General features: G+C 41.0%; 1 protein-coding gene across 2 annotated transcripts in view; it reads right to left on the reverse strand.

The window, feature by feature from the left end:
• The window catches only part of gpc5a (glypican 5a), a 105,449-nt gene that overhangs the window by 26,283 nt on the left and 51,429 nt on the right, over window positions 1-27,737 (reverse strand). Inside the window, exons 8-9 of one of the 2 annotated variants that reach the window (XM_046390233.1) lie at window positions 15,186-15,348; window positions 3,800-3,840 (exon numbers count right to left, since the gene is read on the reverse strand). In XM_046390233.1, coding sequence (XP_046246189.1) covers window positions 3,815-3,840; window positions 15,186-15,348 — 189 coding nt within the window. In that variant the 3' untranslated portion in view covers window positions 3,800-3,814. Of the gene's footprint in view, window positions 1-3,799; window positions 3,841-15,185; window positions 15,349-27,737 lie in introns of those variants that run through there. The other variant, XM_046390226.1, reaches the window with a different exon arrangement.

Below are 27,737 nucleotides of genomic sequence, written 5' to 3' on the forward strand. Positions count from 1 at the left end.
GAGGATGAAGGCTGAGTGAAATTTTCAGAGGGCAGGAAGAGGAAGGAGACAAAAACCTGCCTGTCGTATGTCACCATGCTGGTAAGTGCTGTGGGTCATGCAGAGGCTACTTTCATGTTGCCACAAGCCGCATTATACAATCCTGTATGAAAAACGGTTGATTTCAATAATCATTTTTTTTTCCCCCAGAGAAAGACTTCATTTCTGAGCTTGTCAATTTTTTGACAAAAAGAGGAAAAAGTGAATCATTTTATTGTAAGTGAAGTGTATTTTAGAATACCTCCAACCACTTTGTTGCTACTTTCACATATGACATTGTGCTGCATGGTAGCAGAGTTGAAATTAATTGAATCGAACACCATTGAGGTTACACAACAAATATTTTCTGAGCAACTGTGTGGCTCAGTGTGTGCCAGCATCAGTCTACTGCTTTGCTTTGGACAATCATGGTTCAGACAGAAATATCTTACAGAATATATAGAAATATCTTATCTATTGGGTGACATTTCTAAACACTGATGTGATTGTTAGTGAAATGTCTTCATAGCTACAATGGATTGCCATGTTGTGGGGTACACACATTCACTCAGGGATAATTTGTAATACACTTCTCCTGACTCATCATCCAGCACCATTAGATCACAATTTTAATTTATCATCCATGACCAAATGCTTGCGATACCAATGACATTCCCATGAGCCTCAGCGGTAAATCTGTGTTTTTTTGTTTCCTTCAGTGGGTTTGTGTTTTCATGTTTGAGTCAGTCATTCAAGGAGCTTGTCATACGATAAAAACCACTGATTACAGACAAACTAACTGGGAAAGGCCGTAAAGTAAAATGGTCACACCAAAGATCGTCTATAACAAAAGAAAAAGCATTACAAGCTGTGCCAATGGTCTAAAATGGTATACACTTCCAGTCCACTAAGTGGGCGTGGTCACTCGCCAAAACCCTCAACCCTTTGCTCCAAATCTCACAAGAATGTTCCTGAGACAGACAGGTCTCAAACAAAGTTATTTTATCCTTATATGCCTGTCTGAAAGGCTATTTTAATGTCATAATGGTTCCAAAATGTGTACAAAAGTTCCCTCACATAGCCCTTAACGCCACTATGAGGTGGAGCCGTGTTCACTGGGTCATCAAAGAGAGATTTGATTTCAGTGAAGAAGCCAAGGAGACAAGGACCCAGAGGCAATCTGCCCCAAATCTGCATGGGCCCGGTCACAGACCAGCTGCCAATTCTAGATGTCTGCATTTTAAAGGTTATAAATTCTGTTTTGTGTGATGATAAGGACAACCCTAAGGAAAAAAAAAAAGAAAATCAATTATTACCCAGTGAAAAAATTTACATTTTGAATGCTGCCAACAACACAATGCAGTGTTATGTTTCCACCAATACTGATCGCTCAAGACTGAAACCCGTTTTGTTCAAACAATTTGTAGCCGCGAAGCGTTTCATTTTGTTGTGGTTTGTGCCTACATCACAGTAATTAGCAAAACAAGCTCAATAAAAGTGATTTTGTGATCCACTTGGTGGTATTCAACTGATTTGGGCACCTACAGGCAAAAACATACATACAACACTGATGTTTTCAAGGTGCCTATAGCCTTGAAAACATCTGCTTGGTGGTATGCAGACAGAGAGGACCAGCCAGTGAGACAAAGAGAGGCAGTAAGAAGAGAGTCTGTGTGGACTGGCTGCTGGGCCATCAGAGATGTCTTACTGAAACATTCAGCGTCTTTGCTTATTGATAGAGCAGACTTTTGGTAGATGGATGGGGTGTCTGACGACGAGTTGATTATTAAAACAGTTCACACAATGACGTGTGCTTGGCCTTTTCATGGTTCATTAACACAATGCGATGTCCTTCCACATGCGAGCCACAGCTCATTAAGCCGGTCATTAAATCATGCACGGTATGAGAAAATGATTGGAAAACAGGAATGTGCCATTGAAGATAATGACAACTTAGTGTAGTTAAAAAGCTTTGCTTAAAAGAAAATAAATAAATAAATGAAGCACAAACACCTGGACAGGAAATGATAAAGAAAATGCAAGGATTCTTTTATCTTAAAGTAAAAAAAAAGTCATTACGTTTACTGTGGCAAATCAAAAACCAATTGCATTTTATTTTCATCCAAGCATGGACTGAGTAAGAGCAGGCAATGACTTTCAAAGCACATACACGAGGTGTGTATTTCATCAGAAACTGAATCCAATCCGGTCTGTGACCATATGTTAATACACAGCAGATATTAATCAGTATGCTTTCATCTGTTGCCTTGCGGCTTACTATGTGCAAGGATACAAATTTTCTTATTCATAAACAGGCAGTGACAAAAATTGAAATTGAAAAAAACATTTTGTGTACTTGAACAAGGACACAAAACAAAAAGAAATGGCTCTGGAGTATTTTGAAAGTAGAAGGTTATTGTGGCACCACAGTATCATATGTCTGATCTACAGTCCATTAATGCTAACTGATCAATGACAAGCCCCTTCACCTTGACATCGTTTATTCAAAAATAAACAATGTTGTAAATATATTTGTAAATACAGATCCAGGCTGTCCACTTTATTATGGCTTGGCAGAAATGTGCATTTAGGTGATGTTACGTACACTAATGCGATTTCACACTGTTTAGTATCTGTGACGTATGAAGTCTCAGATGTTTTTAATGTTAAACCACATCAGAGTGCACAGCTTCACAGGACGTGTTTTGTTTTGCTTTCATTATCTCCCTAATTTCAGTTTGATAAAAACAACTATTTTGATAAGTCACTCACATCCGTCAGTGAGTGAAATCAGGCTGAGATGAAGAAAGGTGCATGATTATCCATATGAGTTAGATAAGCCCACGGCAAACGGGGGAGGCGTTCATGGTGAGTCACAAGAGACTGATTACATAAACTAATCCCACAGTGAAGCTAAAACCTTGAACAATCTGTGGATGAGTAGGAGGCAGCAGGGTTAATATGTTGTTTAAGGTAGTTTAGTATTTAGGGCATGTCAAGGTAACCTAAATTCAACTGAAAAAGCAACATTAACACACAGCATACGACAATTTCAGCAGGAAGTTTCCCATGGGGCCAAGAACCTTTGAGGCACTTAACTTGCGTTTCAACCAGAGGCGCCACAGATTAAATTTGGTTCCTGTATGATGGATCCAGATGAAAAACTCCCTGTTGGTTTCTGATGCTTCACTAACCTTCAGAAGGGGTTTGCAGAGCTGACTGTAGCTGATTGTTCAAACACAGACGCCACTGCCGCATCAAACTGTGTACTGCTTCGTCCATCAAGAAAAAGAGTAATCTAGTATTGATATTAGGATGAGATGTAGCCGTTTGTTATTTCTTAAGACGCAACAAGCTCAAATCCTGATAAGGCCTAAAGGCTGGGTGCCGAATCCTAAAGTGCTATATGTTCAAAAAGAAAGACTAGGACAGCACTCAAATTTGATGATTTAATACTGCCATGCAGACATTTCCTCAGCGTGTATTCAGGCAATTTCACAAGTATGCAACACATGGGGAAACCAGCATAACAGGTACACTATATAAACAAAAGTATTGGGACCTTTGACCATTACACCACATTTTAAGTGCAAGGACACCCCCACCCAGAGCTCTCACAAATGGACACTATGTATGCCAGTCAACTGACGGAGAAGGCTAGCAGCTTTATCAGAGACACCACACACCCTGGCCACTTCCTGTTTGAACCGCCGCTGTCCAGCAGACGGTTTTGGACAATAAGATCCTGCACCAACAGACTGAGGAGCAGCTTCTCTCCCAGAGCCCCCAGCCTCCATCACACTCCCTGCCCATCCACAGGAACTGTCAGCAAATACAGACACACCACAGACTGTGACACACACATATCCACACACACCCTCAGCCTGCTACCACAGACACAATACAAACAGAAAGATTTAGCGCCTGTTATACCTAAATTTATAAATGTGTAATTTGAATTTATTTTAAATGTTACTATTAAGGTAGATCATTCATTTATTTGTTCATTAAAAAAAGACAACATAATAAATTGGCCATTTCTAGATGGAAAAAAATGTCAGTCCCCTTTTTACTTGCAGCTGCAAAAATGTAACCAATGAGACGTTTAAACAAATGCTGAATTAAGACTTTATTCTCGTTATCAAATCATTTTGTCCATAAGCTCTGGACCCCAAAATGGAAGGTGGGTGTCCTTTTCTGGCAATCCCTGGCAGCCACCTCGTCTGTCTGCCGATGACAAGAGCCATTTTACTAATGCACTCATGACTGCTTCATGTTTCATACGGTGTCCTCGACGCTCACCTCAGCTGTCTCCAGCTGCAGTAGAGGGTGATGGACTCCTCTGCAGTGTGAGAGGATTTTCTCTCACGATATCAACAGCTTTAATTTGCCTCTTTTGCTTGTACAACACCAGCTGAATATATCACAACCAATATACTGTATATGCTGAGATGGTTTATTCACAGTTTAATCTTTCTTGGCTTTTTTGGTTCTTGCTGCTGTCCTGTTTCCAAGCTGTTATGTGGCTTTCTGATAGTCCAATCCCTTCAGTTCCAATTATTCTCCCTCCATTTGCGTTCACCCAGCTACATTTTTCCACTCCAAATGGCTTCCTAGTGTCATTACTGTACAGTAGATCAGGCCCTCTTGTCATTCAGCTTAATGGTTTGCATGTAGATGACATGACTGATGGTAGCCCTCGTTATGAACCTTTATCCACACTTCAAGGTTCTCTGCCAGAAAGTGTTAAAACTATACGCAGCTTTGTTTGGAGCAGCAAATGATCAGTCAACTATGAGAGCAGTTTTTAGTGGATTTCTCTACAAGCCCACTGAGTGTCTGTTGAAGTACCTCTGGATGTTGTTGACCTTGTACATTGTAAGACATACCAAGGATCCAGGAGTGTCGCGCTGAGTCTTCATGGTTGTTCATCCGGACTACAGCTGAGTAATATGATGTAGTATGCTTTATATAATATGTAGCATAGTATAGTATAGTATATGATTTATACAGAGACAGCGCAGTCTTTTCAATAACGCCAATAACGACTGGCGTTATTCCAATTTCCTGCTGAGGTTTGCTTATATTCTGATGCACATGTCCGTTCAGCTTCAAGACTTTGATGTTTGAGCTTTCATGTTAGACGGTAGGTGGACAGCACTACTCTCTTGTGAATGTTTCATGATCAGTACTGTCCTGCCTTGTGGTAGTAAGTCAGGGTGGGGGTCTGCTCTTGGTAACTGGCTCATTTATGCTGCTTAATAAAGCACTATTAGTTTCTTTAACCAGTAGGTGTGGATCATTTCAGAACTGATTTGTTTTTGTCATGGTGATAATACTCTACAGTCAACAGTCACACCAGGTGACCTTTCTGACTGTCTGACTGCCTATAACTGCTACAATTAAGGCTCATAATCTTTGTGCGTATATATATATATCTCAAAACTCCAACTTCCAACGTAATGGAATGAAGAAATATTGTCCATAATGTAATAGCTATAACAATGTCTAGTTAAAGCCACTCACACCATTTGATCATAAAACTGCATTATTTGACACAGTGACATGAAAGTCTTTGATGAATTGCTTATTATTAATTAACTCAGTGGGTTAATTTAATCGAGTGATAAACAAACAACCCAGGAGTCCACCCAGTGAGGCTTAATGGTCAAAAGCTTATGAGACACACTGCAGTAAATGATTCTGATCCCATTATTACTTGCACAGAAGTGGGCAGGAGTCACAGCAGGTGAACTAATTTGATCTCACAGTGTAATGAGGATAAAGATCTTTCTCATAGGCACAGCAAAGCATCACAAGGCCTGTTAGGAAAACTCAAAACGACTCCCAGTGATGGGCTATTACTGTATATGTCCAACAAGGTGGCCTTCATGTAGTCTAATTCCCTATCTCTTAGATCTCTCATCAAGAGCTGGAACATATACAACACCATATATTATGGCAGAAAAGTGGTTTGTGTGCAGACCCCCCCCCCCTCCGGTGCTGTTGTTGTGCCAATTATCACTTGACATGACACAGTGGAGGAGTTCTACATGCAGCAGCTACATGCAGTCATTTACCACAAGCCTGCGAGGTAGAAGCTCAAACAACATCACACTCTCCCTCGCTGAGACAGTACTAATTAATAAGAGTCATGGTAAAGAAGCCTCTCCCTTTCTCATTGTGCTTACTTGCCAGGGATCGATTTTTGTCTCTCCTGCTGCCACTGTGTCTGACAGATGTCTTTTTGCAGCGTTCACACTGGAAGCAGTCACAGTGTCTGCAGCTGAGGCCAGACTTACCAGGCCAGATAAGAGGCATAGAGCTGCCTGTTGTGGTTGGAGCATGAAAAAACCTCTTAGTTGTTCTCCACTGGAGGCTTTGTTGACAGGTCACAGAAATGCAAGCTTTAGTATTGCAGAAATTGGAATTTAGGAAAACCTCTGTTTTTCTTCTTCTAGTATGTGCATGTCAAGGCGTGTCATAACAAGGCGGAAAGCGTACGTATTAGTGACATGGCTCGGGGGATGTCACTTTGGAACAGACTCAAAAGTCTCAACAAGTATGGAATGGATTGCAGTGAAATTCACAGGCATTCATGGTTTATGACTCTCCTGATATCATTAAATTTAATCTAGTTTCACCAGCAGGTGAAATTTTTCACATATTCAGTCAAATATCTTAACTGCTCCCAGACAATGAATCCTAATAACTTCTTCGATCCTTTGGCTTCACTTTTTTTACCAAGTTAAAATTTCTTCTTCTGCTGTAAAAGTTTTTTGTTTGCTTGTTTTGTTTTTTTTCATTAAACTGAGTTTGGATTTGTGAATACGTGCATGAAAGTTTAACCATTTAATACTTGCACAGAGTACACACAGCCATACCAATACAGTTTCACAGACACAGGCTACATTATAGCTTTTCTTAATGAGTATTCCAATGCTGTCTATTATAATTCATAACTATGAACTTGGTCACAATGCTTTACATGCAATGTAACACCTGCAATACACAGCACTGTCATCCTAAAATAGTTCTGACACTAAGGTGCTCGTTCTCATCAGTGCAACATGTTCATTTAATTCCTTTTAAAATAGATAGATAGATAGATAGATAGATAGATAGATAGATAGATAGATAGATAGATAGATAGATAGATAGATAGATAGATAGATAGATAGATAGATAGATAGATAGATAGATAGATAGATAGATGGACACTTTATTGATCCCAAGGGAAATTCAATAAGGAAAAGGCTGCCACGTGTGTAAAAACAACTAGCAGCTCCGCAAGGATAGCAAGACGTGGGGGAAGATACAAGATACAAGAGTCAAGCTCAGTCTAGTATGTCTTAGATTGCTGAGTCCTCTATAGTCTGTTACCTGATAATGTTGAACAGGGTGAAGGGAATCAATCTTTCTCTTTTCACTGTGTGCTTTCAATAATTATTTAAGTTTACATAAAAACAGATCAACCTAAAACTATTTTATTTATTTATTTTTTTTATTAAAAGGTACGTCAATCTGGAGAGCAATGCAGTGAATGCTAATTTCCTACAGTTGCTAAACAATAAAAAAAAAGTCCTTGAACTATTTCTGAAGGATGAAACGCTCGCATTGTTGCTTCATGTCACACACATGAGATTCTCACACGACAGTAATTCTGCTTAATGAGGATAATCCCTTAAATCAGGCTGTATTGTCAGTATTGAGCTTCTCCCACTTTATTTCCTTATCGTCCCGATCTGTCGTCTGCATGTTCTGCTGATAAACATTAAAGGCAGAAAGGAGCAGGATTGTGGAAAAGAAATTAAATTAAATCATACATGGTGTTTAAGTATCTGGCTCTGAGATGGCAGTATCACTGTACTCTGTTTCCTTTGACAGACTGGCACACTTGTCTTAAAATGGCAGTTTGGAAAATATCAAACAGTCCTATAACTTCTTTTTATAGTCTAAGTTTCAAAAACTAAGACTTCACTACACTAACACTGCAAGAAAGATGAGAATACAAAGCAGCACATCACATATTTTTCTCACTTTGTTTTTCAGCACTCGTCTCTGATCCTCCCTCTGATTTTATTTACTTTTGAATAATTCTGCAATGACAGCTACATTATTCAAATTTCTGTTCAGCTCCGTTGGTTGATCATGGGTTTGGTGAGATCGTGTTAGCACTTTGGTTTTTAATCTCACCTTTTTTTTTTCCCCCACCCAGTTCTGTAGTTGCTGTCATGCCTGGTGTTTTTTGCTTATGCTTTGTCTTTTGATTTCTGTCCATGTGCCATGTTCCATGTTTGTCTTGTGCTTCCATGTATTATGTTCAAGGTTTTTGTCATGTCCTGTTTTATTTTGAAAGTGTCTCTTCCCCTGTGTGCCCTGTTTTCATGTAGCTTTGCTTTTAGTTTTCCTGATTGCTTTCTCCCTCCTGATGTGTGTCACCTGTGTCTCGTTGTCTTGTCTATTTAGTCCTTGTCTTCCCAGTCACCATTGTCAGAGCGTCTGTGTTTTTTCCTCCATGTCATGCCAGGATCTGCATTTTTTCCCCATGCCATGCCAGGACTGTTTTGTTGTTTTTGCCTTGCCTTGCCATGCCATGCCATGCCTAGTTTCTTGCCACAGTAAGTGTGTTTTTTGAGTTTAGTTTTGTTTAATAAAAGACCATTGTTTTTGGACCTCCACGCCTGCCTGCCTGCTCCTCTTTTGACTCTGCATCGGGGTTCAGCTAATTTCTGCGTCGACGACGCTAACCCAATCGTGACAGAACGCTCTGACCAAAATGAACCCCGCAGAGTCACCGTTTTGGGGCACCAGACTGGCAATCAGGCCCCCTCCCAGTCTGGGCCACCTCTGGACAAAGCATATGTACCGCTTGAGGTCCAGGGGAGGCCTGCACCCAGCGACAGGCTCCCCACAGCCGGTGCAGACTCTGCGGACCAGGCCGCCTGCCGCCGCGGAGGTCAAAGTCCCTGTCCCTGCTCCACGGACCAAGCCGCCTGTCGCCGCGGAGGTCACAGTTCCTGTCCCTGCTCCGCGGACCAGGCCGCCTGCCGCCGCGGAGGTCTCCGTTCCTGTACCTGCTCCGCGGACCAGGCCGCCTGCCGCCGCGGAGGTCACAGTTCCTGTCCCTGCTCCGCGGACCAGGCCGCCTGCCGCCGCGGAGGTCTCCGTTCCTGTACCTGCTCCGCGGACCAGGCCGCCTGCCGCCGCGGAGGTCTCCGTTCCTGTACCTGCTCCGCGGACCAGGCCGCCTGCCGCCGCGGAGATCTTCGTTCCTGTCCCTGTCCCTGCTCCACGGACCAGGCCGCCTGCCGCCGCGGAGGTCACAGTTCCTGTCCCTGCTCCGCGGACCAGGCCGCCTGCCGCCGCGGAGGTCACAGTTCCTGTCCCTGCCCCACGGACCAGGCTACCCGCCGTCTCAGGACTCCAAGCTTCAGCTGATGGACCGCAGCCCACCGTTCCAGGTCTGGGTCCACCAGCACCCCAAGCTACGCCAGGGCACCCTGCTTCAGCTGATGGACCGCAGCCCATTGTTCCAGGTCTGGGTCCACCAGCACCCCAAGCTATGCCAGGGCCCCATGCTTCAGCTGATGGACCGCAGCCCATTGTTCCAGGTCTGGGTCCACCGGCACTCCAAGCTACGCCAGGGCCCCGTGCTTCAGCTGATGGATCGCAGCCGTCTGTTCCAGTTCTGGGTCTGTCTGCCTTCACGCCACGTCTCGCCAAGTCTCCACGTCTCGTCAGGTCACCACGTCTTGCCGCCAAGTCTCCACGTCTCGTCAGGTCACCACGTCTTGCCGCCAAGTCTCCACGTCTCGTCAGGTCACCACGTCTCGCCGCCAAGTCTCCACGTCTCGTCAGGTCACCACGTCTCGCCGCCAAGTCTCCACGTCTCGTCAAGTCTCCACGTCAGGTCACCAAGTCTCCACGTCAGGTCGCCAAGTCTCCACGTCTCGTCAGGTCACCACGTCTTGCCGCCAAGTCTCCACGTCTCGTCAGGTCACCACGTCAGGTCGCCAAGTCTCAACATCTCGTCAGGTCACCACGTCTCGCCAAGTCTCCATGTCTCGTCAGGTCTCCACATCAGGTCGCCAAGTCTCCACGTCTCCTCAGGTCTTCACGCCTCGTCAGGTCGCCACAGAGGCGGCTCATGGATCAGCCTTTGGTTCTGACCCAGCACTCAGGCAGACCGCCTGAGGCCTCATGTTGGGTCCTGGCCCAGCATTTGGGCAGACCCCCTGATGCATCAAGCCCCACCTGGGTGTTGACCCAGGGTCATCCGCCTGAGTTTTCAGGTCAGGTCCATGCCCTACACCCAGACTGAATCACTGACTTTGTTTTTGGTTTTGTTGCTCCTTGATTTTTCTCTCCTTCCTGGTCCCCCTCCACCCGCCCAGCCTGGTTATCTGTTTTTTCTGTTTAGGGACATCTGGGATCTGTCCCTTAAGGGGGGGGTTCTGTCATGCCTGGTGTTTTTTGCTTATGCTTTGTCTTTTGATTTCTGTCCATGTGCCATGTTCCATGTTTGTCTTGTGCTTCCATGTATTATGTTCAAGGTTTTTGTCATGTCCTGTTTTATTTTGAAAGTGTCTCTTCCCCTGTGTGCCCTGTTTTCATGTAGCTTTGCTTTTAGTTTTCCTGATTGCTTTCTCCCTCCTGATGTGTGTCACCTGTGTCTCGTTGTCTTGTCTATTTAGTCCTTGTCTTCCCAGTCACCATTGTCAGAGCGTCTGTGTTTTTTCCTCCATGTCATGCCAGGATCTGCATTTTTTCCCCATGCCATGCCAGGACTGTTTTGTTGTTTTTGCCTTGCCTTGCCATGCCATGCCATGCCTAGTTTCTTGCCACAGTAAGTGTGTTTTTTGAGTTTAGTTTTGTTTAATAAAAGACCATTGTTTTTGGACCTCCACGCCTGCCTGCCTGCTCCTCTTTTGACTCTGCATCGGGGTTCAGCTAATTTCTGCGTCGACGACGCTAACCCAATCGTGACAGTTGCATCTGCTCCTGGTTCTGTAGCCGTATTTAATATTGTATTTCTGTCTCCTCGGCTTTCTGTTTTGAAGTTTTGCACACAGGCCGAAATGAAAACTAACAATGTTCATTAATAGTGTATCACCACCACCGTTGTGATTTAGTCTCATGGTAGCCAATTTATCAACCCTGTTGCTGCAGGTGATGCTGTAAATGTTTAAAAACTTTCAGCTATGTGTCAACAAAAAATATACATTAATTACATTTTCCATCCATGGAGAAGTTAATGTAGATTTGGCCCACTTATTTGATCTAAACGAGCAAATCATCTTAACGTACTATGAGCTCAATGATGATGTCATCAAGTAAGTACTTGTGACTTTAGCCAAGGGTTCAATTAAAAGAGAGTCAAAAGTTCACCATTGGTTGGTTGGTTGCCATCATCAATAATATAACATTGTTAGAGGGCAGGCACCAGAAAGGAGACAAATTACGACAAATTAGGTTTTTGGTAGATGCTCTCAGAAATAACACATGAAATCCCATCAGCAAAACAACATTATTATCTGTGTGTTCAAATGTTAAAGCATGACTGGGTTACGCTTAGGTTAGGAAACAGGAAACCATCAGTGGTCTCCCGTGTTAAAGTCTGATGTTTTGTTGAGCCATCCACTCACCACAACCTCATCCTTGTGAGGATTTGTTGCTATATTAAATGTCATTTTATTTCCTTTAGACCATGATGGAAAATGAATCAATCTTCATCCCTGATGTACTTTTGTTAAGTTTGTCCTACAGGACTGTTTAGCAGAAAAGATGCTGTGGTCCACTTTTTTTTTTTAAGTAATCATTAATCATGCCCCTCAACAGAGCTATAAATATTTTTCCTCAAGCATCCCTGGACCCTCTCTCCACCACTGAGGAAATGCAATGAGCAAACAACACAGATGGAGTGAAAGTTATCACCAAAACAAACAGGGTAACTGAGAACACATCGTACAGGCTGCATAAGCTCTTCAGCAGAATACGGGTACACGACAGCCACCTCTCCTACCACACAAGACAAACAAAATGTAATAAGCCTACACATGTCACACACTCAGTGACACCTGAATGACATTGTTGTAACTCCCCCATATATAACACGTCACAGACCTGCCTGAATCACATTAATGGCTGCATGTTTAAGATGCAAAGCTATAGAAAAGTAAAAGAAGTAAAACACATGAAAGTTGGTTTGTGATGTTGGAGTTGTGTGCGCACCTCTGCTGACTAAAACCACACATACTAAGTTCTCATTATGGACTAATCTCTGTGCTGAAAGGTGGACAAAAGCGCTGGAGACAACTCTTCTCACTGTAAAAATAACTTAACTGATCTTATAATCTCATAAGATCCACAGTCTGACTTCTTACATGCAGCACCGCACTCTGGTATGTAGCATTATCTGGCAATTGCCTAATCCACCTATGCTGCCTGATCACATCTAATCATGTCAGAAATCAAAAGAGTTTATGGTTTGTTCAAATTGCCACACTCAAAGGTGTGAAGGAGTGAAAAGCCGGCCATCATGAGCGGGGCAACGCCATCTTTGTTTGTTTGTTTGTGTTGAAATATGGTTGTGTAACAAATGAAAAAACGGGCACGAGAGAGAGAGAGAGGTTCAAACCCAGCTTGCTTGGTAACTTCTGCAAAGGTGACCATTTACTGCATGAAGTGAACGACAATGACTTTCAGCGACAATGAATCAACCCCCTTTTGTGTAGCATTTGTAGGAGGACTTTTTTTTCTAAGTACACTGGCAGATTAGGTCTTGTGTGAAAGTGTTTATTAGCGATAAACAATCTCATAGAACTGGTCAAATGAAGGTTTTACAAGTGTTTATTAACCTGTGTCATACGCTAGTTAGTGTCTGAAAGTATGATATAACTATCGTGGTTACAAACATGGTGGAGAATGATTCACAGGATAACTCATTTATCTGTGATCTTTATTCATACTCCCACAGGTTGAAGAGGTGTTTTGGATTAAACCTCCTATAACAGACTTTTGTTTTAATATTGCCTGCAGATGAACATGAAATCACAGTTCTATGTTCAAAAAAAAACATTAATCATGAAAGATATTCTCTCCGTTATTCTTTTCCATTGCCCCTCTCCCCTTGCTATCCTCCTTTCCTCTTGTCAATCAGCTGCACAGATGGGCTTTTTCGATCTGTATTTTTGTCATTATTCTGATCCTGTGGCTTGTCCTCTTGTCACCACGGTGGAAAGGAGGTCATATGGCAACAGGTGCCACTTGGCAACACCTCAAGTTGCTTCTCCTGCATCCACATTCTTCATATTTATTTTACATCATGAATCAGAGGTTTGGGAATTATCATCAGTATATTGTGCAAATCTATTGGTCTGTTCTGTACATGTGATATCTATTGCACGTCTGCCCATCCTAGGAGAGGGATCTCATCTCTGTGGCTTGTCCTGATGTTTCTTTCCATGTTAAAGGTTATATATGAGGGAGTTTTTCCTCACTCAGCTCAAGGGACTAAGCACAGAGGTCATAACCTGTACAGAGTGTAAATGATGATGATGATTTCAGATTTTTTGGACTATACCTAAAAGTTAGGTAACTTGTTTGTTTGTTTTTTTAAGCAAGGTTCAATTAAGACTAGAGTCCAAGAGCAGTATTTTCTTCCAATATGATTTGAGTGCATGTTTGCATTTATGGTCATAAAACATAATGGATGGATGGTACTTACGGTGAGTATTTGCTGTACATTCAACATGCTTTATATTGTGTAAGATTCCGTTAAAGGGACCAATAAAACATTTTGTTTTTATTGCTTGCAAATTCTGCTAATTCCCTGAATTCTATTACAACAATAAAATCCTCCCCAAAAAAAAGCCTTTACTAAACAGCCCATAAAAAAGAACATTTTACAGCAATAAATGGAAACAAAAAATGCTAAATGCTGTCGGAACTGGCCAGAGGTCTGGTTCAGGTGGGGAATGCCCAATATTTGTGTGAGGGTCAAGCAGCAGGGGAAATGCTTTGACAGAGGTCACAACGGATGGGGGGTCATAAATATGGGAGACAGGCTGATCTGGCCTATGACAAGGAGAGGGCGGCTCTACTGTAATGGGTGATAAATGTCAGAGCCTCCCTACAGCCTCAGATGAGCGATTGTTAAGCAGCTTCCCAGAGACTGAGCCGCAAAAGCCTCGAGACAGACTGACAAGCAGTAAAGGAAACATTTACACGGATAGAACGGCTTGTTTGGATGACCCCCTCCTTCCTGACTGTCGCCGTAGACAAAACGAGAACGGTGATTAATCAGGTTGTTAGCATGTTTGATGGAGAGTAGAGGAGAGAGGAGAGGAGGAGTCCATGTGCCGAGAGGAGAGGAGAAAGTGAAAGGTAGCAAAATGAAGAGAAGAGCTCCACCAGTGCAATTCATCAGGGAGTTACTGATCCTCTGGGGAACAATAATTTTTAAAGTGTTGGGCCATGATTCCAATAATGTCCCCATGGCAACTATTATCGTTAATGACTATTATTGTGACTGTCATAAAACGGAGACATGAGCAAGTCTTATTAAAATACAGTCTTAACCGACTGAAAAACAAGCTAACCTGGTTTTCAGATTGTGCAGCTCTAAACAGGTAAAAAAGCAGAATTTAATATGAGCATTGGTTGTTAAAAAACATAAGAACATATGTATGATGGTTTTATTTCATGCTTTTAATCTGGTGTGCTTTGTGAACTTTGATTGTTCTGATCACATCTCATCAGATTTACTCTCAAGTCTGTGTTATATGTTTTGAAATCGGTGCATTTTATGTTAAGTTTAGTTTAATTTACGACATTTATTGGACACAGACCGCATCCAAAAAACCTCATACAAAGAGAAGAGAAGCTTTGTGCCAGATTAATCTACTTTCCACCTGCAGGCCCTCTGCGGGTGGACACAAACACCACCACTATCGCTGCTATTACAATTAATACAAATAAATGTTCTAAATACAATAAATACTAAAATGCAATCATATAACCTGATACACATAAATATAATATCACACTCAATCCTGTAAGGTATAATAGTGTCATTTAACTTTACCTTCCTAAGGCAAAGCTGAGTAATGACTTCGCACTAACTGATGACGTCTTCAATAAAATTACAAAAAGATGAGACTCACATTTGGAGACTCTGGGGATTTTCTTCTTATTCTCGCCACCACCTGAACCACCACATCCGTCTTCATCATCACAGTCGCCACTGTACCGTCCCTCAGCATCTCCGCTTCCTGTTTCAATCTGGTCCAGTGACCCCAATTTAGGAATGGACTTTCCCTGCAAAAGCTGGTTGTGCAAAAAAAAAGACACAGTAAAAATCACATTTTAATAATAATAATAAAAAAAAGCATTTTTTAACATAATTAAATTGCTTTAAGTTAGTTTTAATTTATCCACACAGTATTTTAAACTTGATGTATTTCACACTTCAAAAGAAGTTATATCTACATGATAAATATAACGCATTCACATTTAATATTCACAGCAGTGGAAAAGGTCTTCTCATGGCAAGCACAGTACAGAACATGTTGTCAGAAAATTAAGAGAAAAACAGGATGAAATTTTGAAGAGCTGTTGATTATGCAACTAATCAGCCACAGTCCTCCAAGTAATTAAAAACTGTTAATCTACAGAGCGACTGCACTAACTGCCATTTTTCAAGAAAAGTTTTTGACCATAAATTTTGCTGTTTTTTTTTTTTTTTTGTGTGTGTGTGTGTGCTTTCAAAAATTACATTTAAAAAAACTGAAACAACAAGCTTAAAACATAGGCTGGTGAATTCATCAAACTTGACTGCGACATCAATGCCTGTCCTGATTGCCACCACCTGCAAACTACACTTACACTACACTTAATCCATAGTCTGAGTTACAAGACGCTCACCCATCAAGGCTGCAGTGGCCCACGGGGGCAACTCAAATTTCTGCTGTACTGCTGTGCAGCAGAATCTCAATCAAAGACTTTGTGAACTCGATACCAAGGGAAATGCATACGTTAATTGGCTCATTTAAATTCATGGTGCGTCACTAGAAACAAGAGAGACTGCTTTGTGTTGATCAGAAAGGTAGTGTCTATGTTAATTAGTGAGTGTTGTGGTTCAGTGCAGGGGAGCAAAAGTGTCAGGATTGCTGCCATGGCTGAGCTGGGACATATCTGTGCTGGTAATTAGCCTGTCTGGGGTCTGTACTCCTCAGTGGTGACAGATTAGAAGATAGAAAGTATTGAGAGATTGGGCAATGGAAGTGTTCTTTTTCTTATCTTTTATTTCAGAAATCTAACCAAACTTTGAAGAAAATTATTATGTGGAATAATGAGTTTCTGCTGTGTCTGTGCTTAAGCAGGCCTGGGACTTTGACTGAATTTGAACTTTGTGCTTCACAGTCAAGGAAGCAGCACACTGCTTGAGGGCTCAGTATACTTACAGTTCAAAGGCTGGCAACACTGAACCCCTTTAACAGAGGAAACAGAAGCTTGCAATTATTAGCCTAGCCAATATGAGACAGTACGCAACCTGAGCTTATTTATAGTTTGCAAGGGCATAAAAGGTTACAATGTACGCATATACACGAACTCACTTGTTCCAAAGCTGGGGGAACACTGTCAGTCAGCAGGCTAGTCAATACTAGCGAGTAACTGCTCTGCATTTGATTGTATTGAACAGCTGTACTGCTCTTTCAGACACACAATGAAGCATGCCTGAATAACCTAACAGTGTTATTAGCCTCACTTCTGTGAATGACATGGTGCTTTGTCTAACACCGGCTGTGAGACAGGTGCTCTAATTCATTCAGTGGATCTCCAGTTGCTCTGAGGACGCACCCTTGGGCAAGCCTCTGGCCATAATTGGAGCGTGTGGAGAGTTGGTGACAACCAATTAATACCAATTACTCTTTTCACAAACAAAACTGCCCACACTCTTATAAACTGCACTACTGCTGTACCAAGAACGGATTTCTGAACACAACGACACAACCCTGCTAATTTGCTTATGTTTGAATTGCTGGATCAATTAAGAGCTGACACAACAGGAGCTAATGATGAACAGCATCTTTCCTTTCACAGGGCCTTCTGTGAGCCACAGAGGCAGCAGTTCTGACACACTGTTCACAAAGCTATAGTTATTTTTATATGTTGATGTACTCAAGAATTCTCAGAAATAAAAAAAAAAATCTAATTATAATGTGTAATTTCAATTATCAGTACCATTTGCATATCAAACACCATACATCATCAGGTAAAACCAAACGTGTTTTGCCACCGTTTGCAATCTAACATTGCATTCTAGCATTGACACAAAACTGACTGCCCGCAAGCCATCGCGACTGACTGTCGCAACAGCAAAAGAAAGGAACAAACTGAGAGAAACTTTGAACGCTACGCTGCGTGTTGGAATCTTATCCAACACGCAACAACTTGATCGCATTATTTCCCAGTAGCGAACCAAAGTGTCTCACTGTGAAGGTGTGCAGATAATTCCAGCTGGCAGTGGAAAGGCATGTATTTACAGACCAGTTTATTTTTATTTGTGTAGTTCCTATTTGTTGTGTTAATTTGCTGGAGCTGCTCTTTACAGTTAATGAAAATTTTAACACTTTGTCCATCTGTTTAATTAAAACATCTAATTGGAAGTAATTAGTGAAGAGTTGGAATCTGAACTCAATGAAATTCCCATCAACTTCAGTGGCTTCATCTGTTAAATACTGTTAAAATTGTTATAAGTGTTAATTTTTTTTAATCACTTTTTTCTGTGCCATTCTGAATTTACATTATATGTATTATATACAGTACTGTGCAAAGGTCTTAGGCCACCATTAGATTAGTTGTTTTAGCAATGCCATAATGACCATATATAATTATGTATAAATCTTTAGAATACAACCTGAAAATACAGGAAATGTGTATGCAGTATCAAAAAACAGAAAAAATGTCTTTTCCAGCCTAACATCTCAAGTATTTAGTGTGACCTCCCCTTACACTGGAGCAATAACAGGAACCTGGCTCTCTTAAACCTAAATGGAATGGAACCCTCACTAATGTCATTGCTAACACCTGCATTTGTCCTGCTAATTCATGTCAAAATGACTGCTGAGAAAAAGGTCTATTTCATCAGGTTTGTCCGAGACATGCTCGAGCATTACATACACGTCGTATGAGTTTCACTTGCTGGAAGCTGGAAGAAGTTTCTCAGAGTTTCTTCTTTGAGAGCACAGAATAAGTTCAGCAAGGACTTGGCTCAGCATCTGGCAGCTTCATCAGGATGCTAAGATGACCCTTCGACAGTCCGAAGAAGCTGTGGTCTACGGTCTATGGTCTTTGTGGAAGGGCAGCAGCCAAGAAACCACTTTTCCAGAAGGGAAACAGAGTGAAAAGGTTTAGATATGCTAAAGCTAACAAAGATTGATATGAAGATCAATGGAATTACAGACTGACGAATCCAAGTTTGAAATTTTTTGGTTCAATTGTTGACAATGTGTATAAAGAAGAGAGAGACGGAAGAATGATTACTTGGTGCCTTCAGAGAAACATGGACGGTCTGTTCTGGTTTGGGGCTACATTTCTGCAAGTGGTGTTGGTGATATTGTCTGAATTGATGGGATCACAGATGTGGAAAAGTACAGACAGATTTTAATGCATCACGACAGTCATGGATTGGCCTCCACAGAGTCCAAACCTGAATATTATAGAGGCAGTATGGGATCACCTGGACAATAAAAGTGCTGAAAGAAACCTGGTATACTCTACCAGAATATAACTTTAGAAAGCTTCATGACGGTCTCCCAAAAAGAGTTCAAGACGTGCTCAGTGACAAGTGAAGGTCATACTAAACACTGACTTTTGCCTGTAGAAGATATTTTGCTCTGAAAATTGTTCTCTTTTCTTTTAATTTTGTGTACATATTTCCTGTATTTTCTGTTTGTATCTTAATAAAGAGATCAAAAAAAATCAATACTGGATGGCCATTAAAACTTTGCTAAAACAACAAATTTAATGGTGGCCTAAGACTTTTGTACAGTACTGTATATTATATATTACATATATTTCTGGATGATAACCTTAATATTTAGTCCCTACACAACATCCATCAATGCATGACCTTCCCACAATACTTTTTTTCAGAGCTCCAACCTGTTTTTCTAACCTTTTCCCTTACAACTAAGTGAGATTTTTATGTTTAAAAAAAACCTGGAAAACAGTGCGGATGACATTGCCTTTTCAGCAACTTTGAATTCCACCAGTAGAAACATGACAAGGATTGAGTGGTAGGAAATTAATTTTCCGATTATTACATTCTGTCAGGGGGATCCCACTTAGCTTCTTTTGTAGTGTTCTGTGCTGTAGTATTCTGTTCAATATCTAGAGGCTTGTGTGACCTCGGGTTTGCAGTGATTTAGACATTGCATTAAAAAAGTTCATCTTAATTATCACAGTGTTGATCCACTTGAGTACATACAAAGGCAAACACTACGAGGGTAACCGTGGCATGGTCAGTAAACGTTTCATCAGCTGTCCTCCGGAGTTACTGTTTGATCAATGGCGGGGAACACTCTTGGGAGAAAACTGCTGAGTCCCTGCTGTTTGCCGTTAATAATAATAACGAGGGTAAACAAGTGATGGCTTCAGCAGGTGACACGGGAACCAACTGGATGAATGGAAATGAGGAAAGCGGTTGAACAGCAAACAACATTAGCAAAGCAGCAGAAAATAATTTTGCACTATTAAAAACAACAACCACCCAGCCTGGCCTCAAGGTTCAAACTGTAGGAGGGACAATAGAGGAAGATTTAAGAGGAGTTTTAAGGTGGACAGCCTGTCTGTCTTTTCTCCTGTCACTCGCCCACACACACACACACACACACACACACACACACACACACACACACACACACACACACACACACACCATTTCACATCACTAATCAAGAGCAAAACAAAGAATTCAGCTGACAGATTAATGTACTTCCACTGCACACTGAGGCTTGCAACACAACAAAGCAGGAGTTTCTCTGTTGCCCATGAGTGATTTATAAAGCCTAATCTTTGTGTTTTTTATATATAGATATATATATTTTATATATATCTATATATGAGCTTTGGTAGGTTTTATATATATGAGTATGTTAACAGGCTAATCAAAGATGGTGAGCATACTGTAGCTAACATTGTAGACCCACATACTAAAGATCAGATGGGTAGAACTGTCATTCTGTGCATGATGTTACTATTTATCTCATCCCCACTGCTCCTTTTGAGTGACAAATCTTGTTGATTGGGACATATTTGTTGAGGACATGCCTTCTTGTCTCCTCCATCGTTAGAAGCCTTCAGTCCCCGCTGCCAAAACGGGCTTGGCCACCTGATTTTTGTTATAAATAAATATTTTTAAAAAACAACAACTTTTTTCATCATACCAGCTGCTTCCTCAGGAAATCACAACAAAGACTGTGGTTCCTGCGGTGTCTAAAAAAAAAAAAAAAAAAAGATTTGCCAAGGGAACTTGGGAGTCTTGGCTTAACTTTCATCACCACTCTACAGAGAGTATATTCTGCCTGTACCACTGTATGGCTGGCAATTTTGACTGTACAGGACTGGAAACTGCAGCAAAACACTATAAAGCTAGCATCAAAAATTTACTGGCATAGACCTCCTACAGCTCTATGATATCTTCATTACCTGCTGCATAAGGAAAGCCCAAAGCATCATCAAGGACACCAGTCATCCAGCCCACACACTATTCTCACTCCTGCCATCTGGAAAACGCTACCCGAGCATTAAATCACACACAACTCGTTTCAAAGACAGTTTCTTCCCACAGGTAGTCAGAATAATGAATAGTACCCACAGACACACAAAAATGCACACACACACACACACACACATACAGAGAGAGACACTAACTCTGTGTCTATGATGTGTATAATTCTGTCTTTATTGTGTATTTTCTGAGGTACCACTTAATTATACCAGCTATTGTTTTTTTTATTTCTCGTTCAAGTTTTAGAAAGCAGAAACTGTATTTATTATTTTTTGAGCACAGATGAACTCGATAACAACATCTGCCTCTGGAGTTAAACCAAAGCGCGTGGAAAATAAAAAATAAGAGTAATTAGACTCTACACCGTTAGTATACCTGCCTGTATATAAATTGTTTTGACCTCTATTTAGAGCCATTAAAAATATCAAAACATTCAATTTATCCAGCATTTCTAAAGCAACATAATACAGCAGAGAAAGCAGTCAAAAATCTCATTTTACTGCCTTCTAATGCTTGAAAATTTCACTCAGCTCTCAATTTATGACCTCAAGCCATTAAGGTATGTTCTTCAGCTGCATCTACGGTAATGGAACATGGTGATGGCCATGGGTATTACCACTATATTTTTCCTGCCTACACAACCATTCAGTCAATATTTCCCACCACAGATGCAGGTAGGTCTTGTCCCAGAAAACTGCAAAGAGCTCAGAGTTTCAGACTACCTGCCAGTGACAAGTAATAGCATACGCTTATGGTCAATTAAAATGTACAGTGCAGATTATGTATGAGGTACATTTCCTAAAAAGAGGTGGAGGGTATCATGTGGCAAAGTGAATCACACCTACACAGATCCAAGAGATGAATCAAGCTGTGTGTGGATTTTTAAGATCATTAGTATTCTCTTTGAGCATGTTCCTCTATATAGACGGTGGAGGAGAGATCTTACAATGATCATATTTGCCAGTCAGAGGAGAAAAGTGTCAGGATGTGAGTCGGTTCCCAAGACACACACTGTCATTTTCCATCTCCCTCACTGCAGCAGCAGCACTGACAGGGTGTTTATCCGGACCAAGTGTGGCGGCGGCGGCAGCGGCAGCAGCAGCAAAGAGGCAGCGGGTCAGTGAATCAGAGGTCAGAGTAGAAATTAGAGTGTAATGTGAATTTCAGAATAACACCATCATTCAAATTATCCCTCCATCCTATGAGTCAACAACTAATAATGCGGACAGTGTTCTTTATTTTTCCTACTGAAAGCAAATCTCAGAAAAAGACCAAAACGAAGTGATTCTGCTAGCATGAAAAGCCCTCTTCATTGACAGACCTTCACTGCTGTCCAGAAAGTGTGGGAAGTTGGAAAGTATTGATTTAGAGCAATGCCTGCCTTGTTTTTCTTTAACAATAATAATCACAGCCCTGAACCTTGAGTTTTAAGTGTGTTCAGTTGTCCAGACTCAACCATATCTTGGCCATACTTTAGTCATTATGAGCATACTTGGGAGGAAAAGGAAACATTTAAATGCAAGGACACCTGCGACGGTGAACGCATTGTGAATACGTTCAGTTTGGGAATTTTTCACCAGCATGAATAACAGAACCAATTACACAAAGAGGCTTATGCCACTGTTGCTCAAACTGGATTTTAATCATGAAAAGGCACATGCAACCATTTAAGATAAAGTTGTTATCTACAGGTATGCAGCTTGGTTGGATTTGTCTTCGAATGTTTATATTTACGCGCTTACCCCGTGGGTATAATGAGTGACACAATAAGTGCAGGTTCAAAAACAAATTAGTATGCCGCAGGTTCTGGTGTTTGTCTCCAATTAATTATTAAGATTTGCCTGCACATTCCTGAAGTATCTAACTTTACAGATGCCTTAGTAAATGCCAGCTTGAATACATCGAGCACACTGTATTTGTAAGTAATACTCAGTGGATGTGGTGGGTTTAATACCTCTAGAGAACAGGATGATGGCTATAACCAAGATTGTCTTTGCTCATTAACTGGATTTCAAACTGAATGTTATGATGTGGTGTGCACATTTAAGAGCACAACAAATAAAATGTGAATATATTCTCAGTGTTAATCCTTTGGACTGAGAGGAGAGGGGGCATGAATAATTCACAAGCAAAACTGCTGGTCAACCACCACATCAATGGCTGGTAAATAATTCAGCCAGCAGACTGGGTGAGGAGCTGCTTGCTCCTGATTTTGATTGAGAGACACAGGGACAGGGCCTACTTATAGATTCTTGATGGGTTTTACTACATCAAGAGGAGAGGACAGGCAAGGAGGAGAGGAGCCAACAAATAATTCATAGGAAAGAGCTGCTGATGAGCAAGATGATGAAATCTAGAGTTTGTACACTCAGATTGCATGATGAATTTGTCAATAGTTGCGCTGCTGTTCTGTGTTTTCCTGCAGTCTCAGCTGTGGAATAGTAATGATACATTTCCATTTGGTTCTATGGAAACAGGGAACGCTTTGCACACTTAAGTTAGTCAAGGTCAGGTGCGAATAAATGGAAATAGTAAAGAACATTTCTGATATGTACATGACAAACATGTACATGTACAACATGGAAATCAGCATTTGCATGGACACATCATTCTCATCCTCATAAAAATGCTCTAGAATTGCGCCTTCATTCATATCTCTGTGTTCATACAGTTTCCTCTTTCCCTCCAACCTGGCATTTTTGCGCATGTACTTTGCGGGGTTTTCGTTTCATCATATTAATGAGGTGCCCAATACTATAGTGATTTATAGATGTAATATACTGTGTAGTGTACACCCAGATGTGCACGCAGTTACTCACGTGTACAACGGAATGAGTGTGTGCACTGGTTTATGTAATTGATGTTTTTGCCAGTCATAAACTGAGCTGCCATCAACCCCCTCCCCTACACACACACACACACACACACACACACACACACACACCTCTATACCTCTTCTCCTTTCATCCTGTATTCACCTACCATGCATAAATTCAATAAATTTAGATGCCAAAAGAATCATCATTCAACACTGGCTGCACTTTAAATCTGAACATGACCCACATATCCTCCTCAAGCCCCCCTTTCCATCTCCACCAGCCACATTGCCGGGGAATTACATGATTACCACTTCCTGGGACACCCTGTCGTGTATTCTGCTCGTCTCGCCGTGTGCCTCGTAACACGTGCGATCAACATGTTTAAGACAGCAGAGGAATAAAACGTGAGGGTTGAAAATGGATGTTGACGATTCAGGTCATACACACAGGCTGACACTTGTGCTGCACTTCACCACCTAATGAGATGCCAATCAGAACTATTTGCAAATCAGACCCATTTGCAAATCAAGTCCCAATGAGATGATAATGCAAGCTAGACTCAAGGACTGTGAACACACAAGCTGTTAAATGAATAATACCAGATGTATGAAGGTCTGCAGTTCTCAGACACACCATCACTTGTGTGTTGACTTCTAGCATAAAAACACAAGTAACTTCTGTACTTTAACTGATTCTCAAATAGAGAGCAGAGTTCTTCAGACTCTGCAGGATCCATTTTAGATGACATGTTGATTAATTAGCTCTCTTTAAAACATTTTGTTGCTCAAGAACGCCTGAGCTCCACAGCATGATGCTCATGGCAGCAGGGTTTCTTCATGTAAGGCAGCCTTGCCTGATGAGATGTTTTTATTGGGGGCAAATAAAAGTAGTACATACACCACAGTCCATACAAGAAGTCTTCATGTTAAAACAGAAAACAGGTCACCTGTCACTGTTTCTGTAATGACCGTTTCAAAAACAGCACAGAGAAATAAAACTACAACTACAAAACAGATTTTCTTTTCAACGCTCTGCCAGTGCATTTTATGGGATAATCCTGTATTATATGGGACAAGTGGCAAACTTGTCATAATTACTTTTTCACACTTAACACGTGCGCTTACTGAAAATAAATTTGCTAAACAGCTAAAACTGCATTATCAGTCATACACACAAAAATTGACACTTGTGTTGCGTTTTTATTGTGTTCACTCAAAAAAAAACACTGTTAATACATCTTGTTAATTTCATCTTGATGCTATTTATATTCCACAGGAATAATTAACACTATCTCTTGTTTGTTATTATTTGAGGGGGGGGGGCTTTTGTATTTCTAACTGTAGTTAGCATAAGTGTTGCTAAAGGGTGAGAAATGTAGGTGAAAAGGAAGCTTCATTTGGGCTGTTAAGCACCAAGAAACATTATACTGGAAAGGAATTTCATTAGCCTAATTTTATACAACTACCTTGACCATTTATAATGTTAAATATGTTATCATATAGGTTACATCCTGGAATTTGTGTTTCATAGCTTGATCATTGTTGGGACTCTACTGAAAGCTCAACCAAGCCCAAGGTCTAAACAAGACCAAAGGCCTGATCTTATACCTGGTGCAGTGCATTAGTTATTGCTAATTTCTGACTGATGCAGTCATCAATTTTCACGCCCAGTGCCCACATTGTGTAAGGAGCAAATGTACTTGTGCCCTTCTGTTCACCCGTGGGCGTGCTGATTTTAAATGAAGTGTGGTCAGGCAGCAAAAAGCAATTGCACCATTGCCCAGCAAAAATCTGGTCCGAAGCCTATGGAACATTTAAAGGGCACATTATTCTGATAATGGGTCAATCGTACATAGACGGGCTTACAACGTATATACACTTTGCTTGTTTCAGTGGGTGCAGTCATGTCACTGTGGCAAATATTGTGAGTCATTAAAGCAGCAAAGTTTTAGTTTTAGTACGGAATTAAACATATAGACACAAACATTTATCTTACAAAATAAATATTTTTCTCAACTTAGGATTTATCAAGAGGATCCTTTACTCCAAACAATTTCACTGTATGAATGTGGACCGTGTGTGACCTGTTGGATGTGTAGAGCACAGAGAATTAATTAACATTAGGCCCTCAGCGATCCTGTTGGCATGTGGAGAGATTTAAACAATCAGTGACGTTAAGCTGCTGTGTTTAAATGTAGATGCATAATTACGCACAGTGTCTCTCTTAGTGGGGAGAAATACTTATCATTTATGCTGCCAGAGAGTCACTGCAGGTAATGTAATTAATATTTTACACTTTAAGGGTCCTCCAGCTGAGGACCAAATATCTGTCCCTCGGATTTAGATGTTTGATTTTTATAACATTTACACCACTAAACCACACAACACTCATTCTGGTTAATGCACTAGACATAATTACTATCCAAGCAAACTGGAAGAAACCATTGTATGACAGCAATCATGCACTTGCTCTGGCAATTATTTGTTAAAAAATCCAAAACAAGACTACCGTTCAGGCCCTGAAAACAAAATATTTTTTCAAAACTGAAGCAAAAAACACAACCTAGATATACCGTTACTGTTATAATATATCATCCTTTGTACAAGCTCTGAATCAGAAAATCAAATGTCACACTGTTAGAGTTTTGTTTTTCTCATTGTTTCCTGGCTATATGTCAGACTCGGTTGGTTTCTTCACACACCAGAGACTTGCCTCTTATGTGGATGAGCAAACTGACAACGAGCTATATATATATATATGAGACGATGTGCCTGAGTGTCTTTCCATCACTGTTTGTGACAGCACTAACAAGCACTAATAATTCACACTTGTTCTAAAACAAAGTAAAGCATGTGTGAGGATGTAGATGCTTGAAGATATTAACAAAAAAGAAAAAAAAACAAAGAAACAAGGATTAAAAACATGGAGAAAGACAAGATGCCCAACATTATTTACCATGTAAATTCCTCTGATCATAACCGGCAATGAAGTTGTTTACCTTTTGTGTTTACAAGTATTACTGATGTAAACAAACCTCAAACAGTGTCAGGAGTTTATTTGTCATTTAATATCAGTCCTTATATTAAAATACTGGGAACACTGACAGAGTTTGTATTGTATTTAAAATGACTATAATTAATATTTTTACACTAACAGTGGATCAGTTGCCTGTGTGTAATGTGCACTTCGCCAACTGGACAGAAACACAACTCAACTCAATAAATGATACCAGTGCTTCATAACTGCTGGATGTGTCAGTTGTTACTGGTTTAAGGAACTAATTTGTCCAAATGTCCTGTTACATGTTCATCTACATGCCTTACCCCTGATGATAACAATGACTAGCTAACTAAAAATGACTGACTGATCAGTTATTAAATTAGGGGTAAACAAAGACTGACAAGGACAAGAGGAACAAGAGGCAAGCTAATGATGCTGATGATTTTTTTTTAATCAAAATGGACAGTTAGCAGAGAAAGGAGATGAGCAGCAAATGCTTTAAAGATTCACTCAGTGAATACTCTCAGCAGCTGAATGTGTAATGTGGGTGGAGCTGACGATCTGTTTCACAGGAGGAACATTAAACCATGCACAGCAGATAAACAATTCCAGGTGATAAAACTTTCTGCTGCAGGTGTAAATTTACAGAATCACAAGGGCATACAAAGAAGCACATTTTAGATACGAGTGGCAAAAAAACACGCACACAGAAAAAAAAACATATACGCAGTGAATGTCAATGAGACAGATCAGGAGCTCTCACGTGGTTATGGTATAGATTTATGTGTTCTGACATCCCACAGATGGTGTGAATTAGTCAGGGAGGGGATGCCAGCGTGAGGTCAAGAGAGATGACCTGGCCCTCAGCCTGCCACTTGGGAAACCAAAGCAACAGACATGTGAAGCTGCTGCTGCAGTGCAACAGCTCAAAGGCTGCTACAGCAGCTGTTCCTGAGGCTTCAGAGGAGAAATGGCTCCCGTAAACTGCCTTAATCTCATCATCTCGAGAGATAAACAACAGTGGAAGAAGCCACGGCAGCACAGACGTGCATAAAAGCAGGCCGGGTGATAGAAAAGCTACATTGATTTTGGCAAAGAGGAGA

This window comes from Scatophagus argus, chromosome 1 (genome assembly GCF_020382885.2).
Source record: "Scatophagus argus isolate fScaArg1 chromosome 1, fScaArg1.pri, whole genome shotgun sequence".
In the NCBI taxonomy this organism is placed as follows: Eukaryota; Metazoa; Chordata; class Actinopteri; family Scatophagidae; genus Scatophagus; species Scatophagus argus.